Source organism: Trichoplax adhaerens, genomic scaffold (genome assembly GCF_000150275.1).
Source record: "Trichoplax adhaerens TRIADscaffold_13 genomic scaffold, whole genome shotgun sequence".
NCBI lineage: Eukaryota > Metazoa > Placozoa > Uniplacotomia > Trichoplacea > Trichoplacidae > Trichoplax > Trichoplax adhaerens.
In genome coordinates, this window is record NW_002060955.1 from 1,115,586 (window position 1) to 1,129,159 (window position 13,574).

The 13,574-nt window shown below is 32.8% G+C and overlaps 2 protein-coding genes across 2 annotated transcripts; both read left to right on the forward strand.

Moving 5' to 3' along the window:
- Positions 1 to 2,910: 2,910 nt before the first annotated feature.
- On the forward strand, positions 2,911 to 3,336 carry TRIADDRAFT_30381 (uncharacterized protein; the record flags this gene model as incomplete). Its single annotated transcript, XM_002115987.1, has 1 exon — positions 2,911 to 3,336. A coding segment is annotated over one exon (426 nt), but the record flags the coding sequence as incomplete, so codon positions are not given.
- Positions 3,337 to 8,443: 5,107 nt separating this feature from the next.
- Positions 8,444 to 8,753, forward strand: TRIADDRAFT_9459 (uncharacterized protein; the record flags this gene model as incomplete). The annotated part of the gene is made up of 2 exons (XM_002115988.1): positions 8,444 to 8,488; positions 8,622 to 8,753. Coding segments are annotated over 2 exons (177 nt in total), but the record flags the coding sequence as incomplete, so codon positions are not given.
- Positions 8,754 to 13,574: the final 4,821 nt, after the last annotated feature.

The following is a 13,574-nucleotide window of genomic DNA, read 5'->3' on the forward strand; positions in this document are numbered from 1 at the left end:
GTGTTAATTAGAACTCTATCTCTTTGAAAGATATACGCGTATTGTATTTAAGGTTAATCTATTTCTCTCTTTGAATACTCTATATACAAAATGTGGTACAAGAAACTTATTTCCCCGATGATCAGCCTATTTATGAAACAATAATGGCTACAATCTAACTAGTTACTAATTTAATCGTGATGAAGGTATGCTTGTATACCGATATTGCTAAATCTCACTGCTAAAGCGGAATGATTGTATACTGGATCATGTAACAAGCAACAATATTGCTTAGTAATTCGGATGTAATGTTAAAGTTAAATTTGGTAATGGTTTCGCTACCTTTGAGTTATCGGTGCAGGCATTTCTATTAATTTCGTAAATACTATCAGGAATAGATTGATTATAAAAAGACAAGTACATCGACATTATGGCTGATATTGCACTTATATTTTAATTCCATTTGTGGTTATTCTTTTTATTCTAAATGGTGAATATGAGATCGGTGATTCTTTATTAACGATTTGAAATTTGCTTCATTCATTTGTGAAATTTATATCTAAAGGTATGAAAGTAGGATATTTAATTGTCTGTTAAAATTACAGCATCATACTATGTTTTCATGATATATAATGAAAACTCAAAGTAATTATCTTAATGTGTCATGCCGTATTACTTTTGATATTAATTTCTGCATACTATTTTTATATTGAAAGCATTGATAAATAATTCGTTTACTTCATATACTGATGAGGGTCCCTGTTTCAGAAACGGCAATAATAATCACAATGCAACCAACTCTATGATATTAAGATTGATTAGGGCTCCTTTCTACTTAAATTCGAAAAGAAAATAAGTTCCAGGGTATTTGATTAGGATGGAAATGTACATAAAATGATAGGTCAAGCCTTTTTCAAAATACCTCGTAGGGCGAAATTTCGGCAGAAGTGAAGTTGCAATCAGTAGTAGGCGCAAAGTATTCTAGAAATAGAATTATAGCATACATATTTTCTTACGTAGAATATAGAGCAACGTAACGTAAAAGGTTTCGTAGGAAAATGAAGATACTGTTATTATCCAATAGAATAAAGAGTTTATTAGACATAATAACACGGAAAAATAGTTAAAAATAGGCCCAAGACTATAATAGTGATTTTAGTACTTTCGATAATATAATGAAAATTATCAAATTAAGACGTTAAGTTAACGTTATCTATGACTTTAATGATGCACGTAATGGTTATTAACATTGTTATTCTCGTACCTAATATGAATATTAGCCTTTATCTATTACTTTCTAGAATCTGATTTGTTTGTGAGATAATTTCGTCTTATAGATAATGTGATTTTACTTATATGGTATAGTACACGGCTATAACAGTATCTTGGCAGGAAGTATCACTTGCGGGACTCATCTAGTTTCACTTCATGGGTTGCGAATTATGTCAATTTGCTTTGCATGCAAAGTAATCAATATAATAATTATGAATTCCTATTCATATACTATAATCGTATACCGTACAGTGTACGATTATTACCAGATATTACTTATTACCTGCCATACATATAGCTACTAATAAATAGGATGTTATATAAATAGTGAAAGACAAGCCTTAACTATCACTAGCGTTTATTATTTTATATGACAAATATAATGAAGCAATTTAGTTGATTTATCATGTTTAGGGTGATAGATAAACAAGTTGAGGCACTGAAAAGGCATTTAAAATGCTGCATGATTGAATAATTTAGTATCATTTGCTTTAAAGTAGGTGATTTAAAATCTGCAATATTCAAAATTATATTATGTTATGCAAATCTTCACAGTCATTGTTTAGTAATTTCCTATCTAACATACGTCATTTCTAAGTAATAAATAGCTAATAAAACCTGATGGTAAGATTGATTATTTGAAGTTAACCTTATTAATAATAGAGACATGAATTAATTAAACTGTAATGGATAAATTTTTACTTACTGCTGGTAAGGCCTTAGAATAACCCAGTAGAGGAGGTCTGTCTAGTACATTTGCTTTTATTTGTTAGTAAATTGTTATGTCATAATATTAAGGTTAGTATCAAAAACTTAATATAAATAGAATAATACCTTTAATTTACCGTAATTAAACAAGCACATGTTTTGTTGGATAAATTTAGTTATTGATCAAGTATCAGCTGTTTCGTATTATGTTATTGTCGTTACACTATTCTCTTGGTAGACTCTAGTATAGACGTTCATTATATAAGTTCATCTTTTATTGTACCGTTTTAAATTTAACAGTAAAACAAATACACCTAACTTACTTCCATTGAAATATATCATTAAAGTCATTATCATATCATTTATTCAACATAGTAAACATAAAGCGGTGATAAATTAAGTGTTGAGAGAATTGAAAGTTTCGTGAATATTAGTTCAAAATATTTTTTTCTCCGCTGATTTTGGTATTTTAACCTCACTAAATTTTTACTTGGGCAAATTATAAGCCATTCTTGAAATTTCTTATTTTACCTATCTTATCAATCAAGCCAACTAGGTTGTGATCTATATCAATTTTCTTACTGATATTTGCCGAAGAGCCAAAAAGTTTCAAGTTGACAACTAGCTGTCTTCGATTCTCATAATTTTAACCTGGTATGGTATGTTATTAAAATATACCAGCTAGAGTCAGAAATTATTTCATCGTCAGATCTGGAAGGATTACACTAAGTCTTCAATCAAGGCTCTTTAGCGGCAAGTAGCATCAGATTTATTTTTATATTTTGTGTCTGGTTAGAAAGCTGCTCTCAGAACTGATCATCAAGCATATATAACTTTGCTTTCATTTTTTATTTTTACTTCATAACGATTATGTTGGGCAATAGCAGCATTACTGTTAGCGATAGTCAATTAGCTATAAATGCAACAGCCACAACTAGCGATAGAGTCTTTATGGAATTTATGACTATCGTTCGGCCTGTAATAGCGTCATGTATCGTCTTGATTTCTCTAATCGGCAATTTCTTAATTTGTATTATAGTTAAAAGGACTAAAATATTACATAATTTTACTAATTACATGTTAGTTAATTACTCTGTAGCAGCTATTGTAGCTGCATTATTTTTTTACCCATTTCGTATAACACTTTATTTTCTTGATAGTGGTTACTGGCCATTCGGTTCAATATGGTGTAAGTTGTCAATATCATTAGCTCCTATAACGGTCATAGTTTATTCACAATCATTGATTTGTATTAGTTATGCTCGATTTCGAGCAATATGCTGTCCACTAAAGCCTTCACTAAAGCCAAAATTAGCTATATTATCTTCGTTAACAATATGGTTGATAACTCTTTTATTAACAATACCGTATATGCTAATACTGGATGTACAAGAGTTTAATATTAGCAAAATTGAAGGCAAAATTATTACGAGACCATTTTGTACACGCTCTATACAACCGAAATATAAGTTATTCATCAACGATTCATATACTATCGCACTTGTACTGCTTGCTTTTGTAATGCCTTTATTACTGATAATTTTAGCTAATACTTTGATTTATAGCGAGTTGAGAAGACTAGCCTTGCATCATCACAAGAACTCTATAACATCAATGGATAAAGAAACTGATATAGCTAAGAATAGACTGATTGCCGAGCTCAATACTATTGTTGGCGTATTCTTTTTTACACAGATGCCTTACTACTCTTATTTACTCATCACGCAATTTTCAGAAATTACTATTCTGCGCCGATGGAGTGAAATTATTAGATTTACTTTAACCGCGACTACTTATACAACACCGGCGTTAAATGTTGTTATTTATACCTATTTTAATCCACATTTTCGCAAAGTTGTCTTCACATTATTTCAGCGTTTTTCACGGAAATGAATCATTCATATTTTTATTATGTAAATTCAATATAATTGCAGATTTATATTTCCCATTAAATTATTAACTTATCAGTTAAAAACCATGGACATAATATCTGTTATGTAAACGCCAAGGTTAACTGGTTGAAACAAATTTCTGGCAGGAAATCAGTTAATACTTTTTGCTGTATACCACAAATTAAAGTGTGTCAAATATTGCAAAAATTATGAATTGAATGAAATCGATAATTGTAATAGCTGTCATAATATATCGACAAGTATTCAGATAACTGCTAACATGCAGCACTTGGATATGGAAATAGAAGTAGAAGCAAAAACGACTTTGATTCAGAAATGCTTGGTTAGTAACAGCTACTCTAATTCTACTTTACAAGCCCATAAGTAAATTTTAAGAAAACAATTAACTTTTAATATTACTTGATGAAGTTGATTGCCTTCAATGCTTCATAATCAACTAAAGTGTATCGTTATGACTAGGTTATCGTATTTTATTCTTTTATTAGCATTCTGCAACAATAATTTAATATTCCAAAACAGAAAGGGAATTACTACCGTAATTTACTGATTTCTTACTTATTGGAACCAATTCTGTCTAGTATTTACTTGAATTTTTATTCCAAAAATTTACATGTAGATGCGTTAAAGTAATTTCGCAGTAAGGAACATAAATTTATGTCCGCTTACTCGTTAGAGTTAAACCTTTCAATTTTTTATTTTGTCTCATTGCGGTAAAGCTACTCTCTCTTAAGTCCATTGTAACATAATTGGTGATCGATTAGGGTATGAATAATAGTTTGGATTAAAAATGATCTTTATTTGCAGAAGAAACGTGTAGGACGGTATAAATTGTCCACTTTTACATAGAATTGAAATTGGTTACTAATCCTAGCATTGTAATACAGAAACTTTTAGAGTTACATGTCAACATTCTGATATAATAGCAAAATATTGACCGATCACCCGTTTCTTTCAATGGAAATTATAGTGTAGTGAGGGACGGAAAAGCAGAGTTCCGTATAGCTTTTAGTACGAAACTATTATTACTTTACTATAGAAAATACCTAGAAAGTGATAGTATCTTTAAGTTTTACCCTGCCAAATTGTGATGTCGCCATCTTTTCTTCACTATTTTACAAGGCATTGTATAGATTATTACGGAATAACCTAAGAGCAATCGCCTAATCTAAAGAAATGGTGTTTGATAGTCTACCGGGATTTTAAATGAATTCGATTTATTAACAAAGTCCTGTCCATAAAGAAAGTAGATTTGTAACATGACCGTAAAGTACTGTAATGTACTGTAGGCTGTAATCGTACAGTTACAGTACAACTTCATGCTAAACCATTAAGTGTCAATATTAATGTTAGAAAAGTATTCATAGTTGTCATATAAAATTTTTTAATAAGGGCTCTGCGAAGTCTATAAATGAGAGGGCAATAAATCACAAAATTTAGAGTAAAGAGTAAAAGAAGATTCTTTTCAAGAACTGGGTGGTTTTTACAGGCTTTAGGGGGGGGGGGTCGAACTGCTTGCAGTAAGTGAAAACATTCTTCTTTTTATTAGGTTGTTTGGTTGTCGACAGTTTCAGCTCTGCCGTCTATTTTATTTCTTATAATACTTAGAATGAAGTATTTGAAAGGTTGTTTGATTTGTCTCTCTCATGTTTATTTAGTAAATTGTTGATCGGTTGTATGCCCAATTTTATTTTGTGCCAAAGTTTCGTTTAATGGACTAGAATGTCTAGAAAGTAGAACCAAACTTTGTTCGAATTTATGTCGCTTGATTTCTACATATTTCATTTCATTACAATAGTTAAGGAATAAAGCTCCTTTGAGCATATTACATTTTAAATAAGATTGAATAAAAAAATCAGGTATCCGTACGAATTATTGTATTTGCTGTGATAAAATTAGTGAACGAATGATTGTTTATTCCATTCATGATGGCCAGTAGACATACCCCAGGCTGCTACACGTTGTTTCATTGATTGCTTTAATTATCTTGATTAGTAAGAATAAATTAGCGATACTGAAGTAAACACTACTATAGCATTTAATAATTAACTAAATCTGTTAATGATGCCAATTTTACTGTTAGTCGTCGTTCTCGACGAGATTGGCGTATATTTCAGACTTTACAACATAATTAAATGCCTTACCGCTTTTGATCACTGTACTCGTATCTAGATAACTAGCCGGTGAAAACCCGGCTACGCCGTATTTTTTTTTGCATCAAACGTGTATATCTATTACTTCACACCGAAATATCTATTATCCCCTCAAATTTTGAAGTCCCACTCTTTATTTGGCCGTGATGGTATTGTAATAAAATTGACTTTTACTTTATGTATATAGATTAGCAAATCATTCTTGATATTAGTCAGTTGGATCCATTGCGAATCCTCAATAGTTTGAATGAATACGTACAATCTTACCATAATTATCGATGCTGAAAACAACTATTGCATCTATAAAAGCCTAATTTAATCAATGTATGCGGAAGAGATTGCTTTGAGTGGGCAGATATCACTTTTAGTAATATTGTCTAGTTTCTTCTGCGTGCCAGCAATCTGTATTAAGTAACAGCCTCAATTGTATAATGGAGAGCTCATTACGATTTGCTGTGCAATACCTATTACAAATAGACAAATATAGATTTACTTATTAAGGAGATGAAGACTTTCTTTGTATGTAGTCTCTTCTAATTTTGATAAGCTCATGGCTTGAGCGCATACCTTACCGACTAGGTAAACTTAAAATAATTTACTTATTTCAGCAGGGATTGTAAAGATGACATTTACTACTGCTTTGTACTTTATTTCCAAGACATTTACTGTTAAAACTGCGTCATTTATGAGCAAAGCTATATTTGAAAATTCCTTGACCTGATCCTAATGAACTAGCCCTTGCTACTTCCCGCAAAGAGACTTGTTGTATACTGTATGTGTTCTCTTGTAGCTGTTGATAGTTGTTGTAGTCTCCTGGCTTGCGGGCTCAGCTTGTGAGCAGTACAGTTCTGCAAAACCGATCGGAAGTTTGTACTACAGCATAGTCCTTGCGTACATTGTACGCTATTGTACAGTGTATAGTACTCTTCATTAGCGTACAATGATCGTGTTCACTGTGCACTGCGCAGTGACGACACTAGGATTGCTACTAAGAAGAAGACCTACTTCTTAGCACTGTGGTCCATGAGACTATGAGTGCTCATACTGTACCATATGCTGTAATGTACTGTAATTAGAACTGCTATACGCAGATGCTATGGTGAATCATGAACTGTCTACTGGCGTTAGAATCGAACAAAGCAAAGATGGATACTGTACTGTACTGGCAGAGTGTTCTTGTAGTCTCCTGGCTTGCGGCTTCAGCTTGTGAGCAGAACCGTACAGTGTACAGTACAGTTCTGCAAAACCGATCGGAAGTTTGTACTGTAGCCCCTGCGTACATTGTACGCTATTGTACAGTACAGTACTGTACTGTCCATAAGCGTACTGTACAGTACAATGATCGTATTCACTGTGCACTGCGCAGTGACGACACTAGGATTGCTACTAAGAAGACCTACTTCTTAGCACTGTGGTCCATGAGACTATGAGTGCTCATACTGTACCATATGCTGTAATGTACTGTAATTAGAACTGCTATACGCAGATGCTATGGTGAATCATGAACTGTCTACTGGCGTTAGAATCTGACAAAGTAAAGATTGGCACTGTACTGGCAGAGTGTTCTTGTAGTCTCCTGGCTTGCGGGTTCAGCTTGTGAGCAGAACCGTACAATGTACTGTACACTGTACTGTACACTGTACTGTACAGTTCTGCAAAACCGATCGGAAGTTTGTACTGTAGCCCCTGCGTACATTGTACTGTACAGTACTGTACAGTGTACAGTACTATCCATTAGCGTACAGTACAGTACAATGATCGTGTTCACGGTGCACTGCGCAGTGACGTCACTAGGATTGCTACACTGGGCACGGCAATTAGTGTGGGCCACACTAGCTTGCGGGTTTCAGCTTGTGAGAAGAACTGTACAGTGTACAGTACTGTACAATTCTGCAAAACCAATCTAAAGTTTGTACTGTACAGTACTGTAGTCCATGCGTACTGTACATTGTACGCTATTGTACAGTGTACAGTACTGTCCAAGTGTCCATTAGCGTACAATGATCGTGTGCACTGCGCAGTACTGTGACGTCACTAGGATTGCTCCTGAGAAGAAGACCTACTTCTTAGCAGTGTGGCCAATGAGACTATGAGTGCTCATACTGTACTGTACTGCATACAGCACTAGCGGATTTTTCGAGAACTGCTGTACGCAGCCGCTGTGGTGACACGTGAACTATCTACTGGCGTAAGAATCGGACAAAGTAAAGATTGATACTGTACTGGCAGAGTGTGGTAGCCATCTTGAATTTTGCTCAAATTGGACATTGCAACATCTTTCTCTATAGCTTAGCTTAGAATAAATCGTAATTATTTGAAATGCCTAGGTAAGCGGTACTGATAATAGTGCAATAGGATATGTTCGTAAAAGTCAATCATTCCTTGTGACGAATCGATGATGGATATTTTTAAATTTCATTCAGATACTTTTGTGATTATTGCGACACCTTCTTGACTCACGATTCGGTAAGTGAAAGAAGTAGCAATCATTTCTACTACACATGACTGCTGATAGAATGAACATGTGGACATACCCTCAGTAATAGGCTGGTAAACGTGCTGTCTATCTGATACCATCTTATTTCTTATGATTATTTAGCCATCGGTTAGGAAAACGCATAATAGTGGTCGAAAGCATAAAGATAATGTTCGCTTGTATTATCAACAGTGGTACGACGAAAATATAAGAGACCAAGTTGCGCAAGGTATACAATCTCCTGCTTTTCAACAAATCATTTTATCGTTCAAAGATTATTGCCATGAATTTGATTACTGTAGCGTTAGTGTAGTTTTTTACTACCGAGAGCATCTAGAAGTGGAAAGATACCGTACTGTTATCAAGTTTTTATCAAAATCAATGCAAGTCTACAGTATAACTTGAATATCTATCTACTTATCCTGTCAGGGTTGATCTTGCAATCGACTGCGCTGATCTTATAGTAGGTTAAATTAAAAATCTAGCTAAGAAATGAAAAATGCTATCATTTACCATCTTGTTTTAGGCGGTAATAACAATAATTATCCAAAGTTCACTCCATACCAGCCATTCAACATGCCTCCAGCGGGACCTGGAGGAATGCCAGGCTTAGGAGGTATGCCGATGATGCGACCGCCAACAGGTATGCCACCACTACCTCAAGGAATGATGCCACCGGGAATGCCTGGTGGCGTTAGAATGCCGTTTCCTCCAGGACCACCTACTAGTCAACCGCTGAAGCCAGAGTAAAGATGGCAAAACGTGTGGATTAAGCATCATTAGCACTATGATCTAGAAACGTGGCCGGATTCATCATTTATACGTTGACAAGATTTGCCAATTGTTTTATCTGACGAAAAGTACCAATTTAATATGAAAGTCAAGTCTTTGTAATATTTTCTACAATGTGGTGTTGTAAATAATTTTTGCCCAGTTTCACTATCTCTACTTATATTTCTTGAATACTTTCGCATCTGCCATGGAATTCCCCATAACAGTAACAACACTGATGTTAATGTTTTTTCACTTGACTGAGGCGTGGACTAAATGCAATGTATGTAGCAAAGAGAATTATTCTTCACTCTCATACCTCGCTGCATTACGTTCGTGAGATACAACTGCTCGATGTAAAGCTTACCAGTTAAGCAGCAAGCTGGATTTCTTCCTACTCAGTATAGATGGTCTGTGACATCAGTTCAACGAACACGTAGATTATATAATAAATGATTTAACTAAATTGAATTAAAATAATTATGTGCTGATAAAGTAACATACGTTCAATACTTATTTCTGTGCATGAAAATCGCTCAGATAAAGGGTGAGTGTAGATTTTTCTTACAATTTCATAATTGCCATCAGGTCGGCTTATAGTTATTTTTCGTCTAGGGTTTACCGGTATGGTAAGTTCCTAAAATAGGGTTCATGATTGCGAATACTAGATACCGCAGTAATACTAATCAATCACGACACAAATTTAGGATTCTTACGAAGTTGAATATTAAAACTGGAAAAAATTTCAGGTTAAAGCAGATTAAGTAATACTCTTTGTCATTTAAGGACAAATTATTACTATTGTTAGGAGCGCCCCTTACTTCTTAACTAACTCGAAATCTGGTAAATTTTAAATGCCAAACAATCTTTTATAAGCGACTTACTGTCATTTTACGCGTAATTAGCCTAATTATATACGTAAGCTATTGAAATGGAGTATGGCCTCAATTGAAGATAGTTTCTTAAAAGTACAACATAATATCACATTACGAAGGTAGAAATTGAACTTACACCATGATTGGCTGCAGCATTACATAAAAATTTCGCGATTTTACCTGAATAGCCATTGTTGATATTCAGAAAAGGGTAAAGAAAATTTACTTTATTTCATCGAGTAACGTTTGACTTAAACAGCGAATACGAAGTATAGAGCCTGTCGTGGTATAGGCTGTATAAGCTGAGATAAACTGAGAAACGATTACTATCTTGGTAAAACTGTTGCTAGTAGATCAGTGAGTTTTAATGGATGCCTAAACGAATTGGTAATCTTTTATGACACTGACTGATTCTAATACATTAATAGCAACTAGACGATAAATGCGTTTAAATCAGTTGGATGTAAGTAATAGTTAAGCTAAAAGCTCACGTACATTTTTAGTCAGAACGATGACACCACATTTACTGATGATCTACAGTACATCTTCGTCATGCTTGCATTAATATAAGCGTACTCGTACACAACTAACAGCCATATAAAAGAATGAGAATAATAATAAGAAGCAATTAAATTTCAGGTCCAGTGTGTCAGCAAGCCACAAAGAATTTCGTTTTGATGTAGAGTACAAACAACGTATAAAAGTGAAAAAAAATAATTACATCGAATTAAAGAAGTATTCATTTACTGTTTCTATTGAATAGTACTGTATAATAGCAAGAGCCAGATCAAACCTGCCAATGAAATGTCAAATGTTGAGTTTTATTTTCCAGTACTGGAATACAGATGTTAATGATAAGAACGATCAATGTTCACTGCCATAAGACAATTTAATTCGTCAATAACAAGCGTAACATAAATAATACTGTATTGAACAAGATCAATAAGACAGATTAGATTTCTAAAGTTCAAAGTCGAATATTCTGAACAATTTCTATCTTCAACGGTAGCCGATTTTGAGACAATTTTCAATTTGGTTCAATAATTTCTGTCTTCTCTACTCCTTGGTCGTTCTGGTATAGTTCTAAACCATTTATAACAATGCTAATTGTTTGAGTTAGCGAAAAATTATCGTTCTCTGTTTATTAACTAATTAGATACTTTAATACAAAGCTATGCTATGGTAATATATTGGAATAGATAGTGTTGGAGCTACTGTACATTCGAAGCGAAGGATGTTTTCCGACTGCAATTTTTCAGTCATCAAATTTAATTGATTCCTTCTTTATATATAACATGGGTTATATAACATATATATATATGTATTTTTATTAAAGCAGCTAGATTCTTTATCATTGGTACATTGTATTACGAATGTCTACAATAAGGCCAGTAAGTCAATGTTAAAGCCGAGAAACTTATACAAACTGACATATATCAATGATTTAACTTCGAAAATGAAACTAGAATCTATTTCGATCACTTAATTCTCTCATATGCGAATTGTTAAATGTTGCTTTTACTTGATGCGATGTTATATTTAACAATTTACACTGGTGATGAATAGATCAGTAATTTGATAATATGATATAGCACAGATATTATCTCTTTTATTACTAGGATGATATCTAAGTATTGTCATTTATTTTTTGCTACCACCTATAGTATGATATAGTCTGTGTTGATCGAATAAGTTTACTGCATACAATCGGGTATAATATCATTTTGATTGCCTACATTATGTCAATATAAAATGATCGAAGTTTTGCAAAATTTCGTTTATTATTTCAATTAACAATCACATGGATGCGGTTCAAAACCTTTGAAAACATTGAATTGGATAAAATGTGAAATCTTACATGTATTAGTTTATACGATTTTATCAGATACATAACAAGTTGATCTTGTAAATCAAGATCTGAAAGTACATAATTTCTGCAAGTATTGCAATGCCATAGGTTGTTAAAGACTGAAGGATAATTTTGATATTTTACAATATTCTCTATAAATTTATTTAAGACAGCAAATATAGTTTGTTTATTTGTGTTCGTCCGGTGACTAATTCCGCTGTTTAATTCATCATATTTATTGCAGACATATATTGACGCTATTGTCTGGTTAAATTCCATTGATTCATGACAAAGATACAAATACTGATCTATATCCATGAAAAGTCAAGCTTGTCTGACTAAAACAAACCATGTTTCATATATTTGATGAAACTGTAGCAATAACAACGCACTTCATAGAAAAAGACGATCATTGGTTTAATCATGTAAACTAGATCAATTTCTAGACTAAAACGAGCGATCTGAAGCCATCGAAGTGTGATTTTTTATTGACATATTAAGATGATTATAAATTTATTGATGACTTTCAAAGAAAACATAATCTTCCTTCACTATTAAAAAAATTATATAAACTTTCAGATAAGGTCTAATTGTATGAATGATAAGTTAACCGTTTGAATTACAACGATAACATAAAATCTGCCTCCTTCAATACCGTTAACGTTACATTTTTAACTCATTTAGATATAGTTTATGGGAACGTATTATATTATTAGTCATTGTATCCTTTAATATCAATTATTCCTTGCATAGTTAGCGGAAGTTATTTACTGCAGGTGTGCTTCACATCCAGGTTTCACCCACGGCTAATATCATAGAATTTCGAAAGAAAGGACAAGTTCAAAACATTTAATTTCATTAGGACAGAGAAGTTGCTATTTTTATTTCAATACTTACAAAATTTCTCCTCTTATAAGGTCAATCAGTCTATATTATTTTCTGCTAATGCAAAGCCACATAATACTACTTAATTATCGTTACAATTAATTTAGGTTCTTATTTTATAAATCAAATCTGATGTGAAATTTTAATACGAAACAATAATATGGCATCTTTTCTTCAGGGTTGTGATACTGCTTAAAATAGTCGCTCCATCAATTTTTATTTTAACTTATGCCAGCAAGGGACTTACTTTGAACTAGAATTGGTAATCGTCCATGTGATGATTAATTTCTGCGCCTAATTTGATATAAAAATGAGGCAAATCTTGTAATAGCTTGCAAATCCGTATATTCCCAGCTACATATGATTCAACAATACAGCCTTGGATATAATCAAATCTAATATTAATACGCTGTTATTACTTTTTAAAAATAAGCAACATAATTTTACTGATTTCGACATATATTTTAGGTGTCCAATTTATAATAATGATAATATAAAATTTAACCTTAATTATTATGAACTCATTCGACTAAAATATTATTTTTATAAATAAATCATATTAGAATAGAATAGTTCGGAGAAGGGTTCGTTGAACAGGAAAGTGGCATGATTGAATATTTGCAAAGCCGAATTGAATTGGATAATGACTTCGTTAAACAAAGAACTGCATTATGCTATGGTGTGAAATTAGAATTG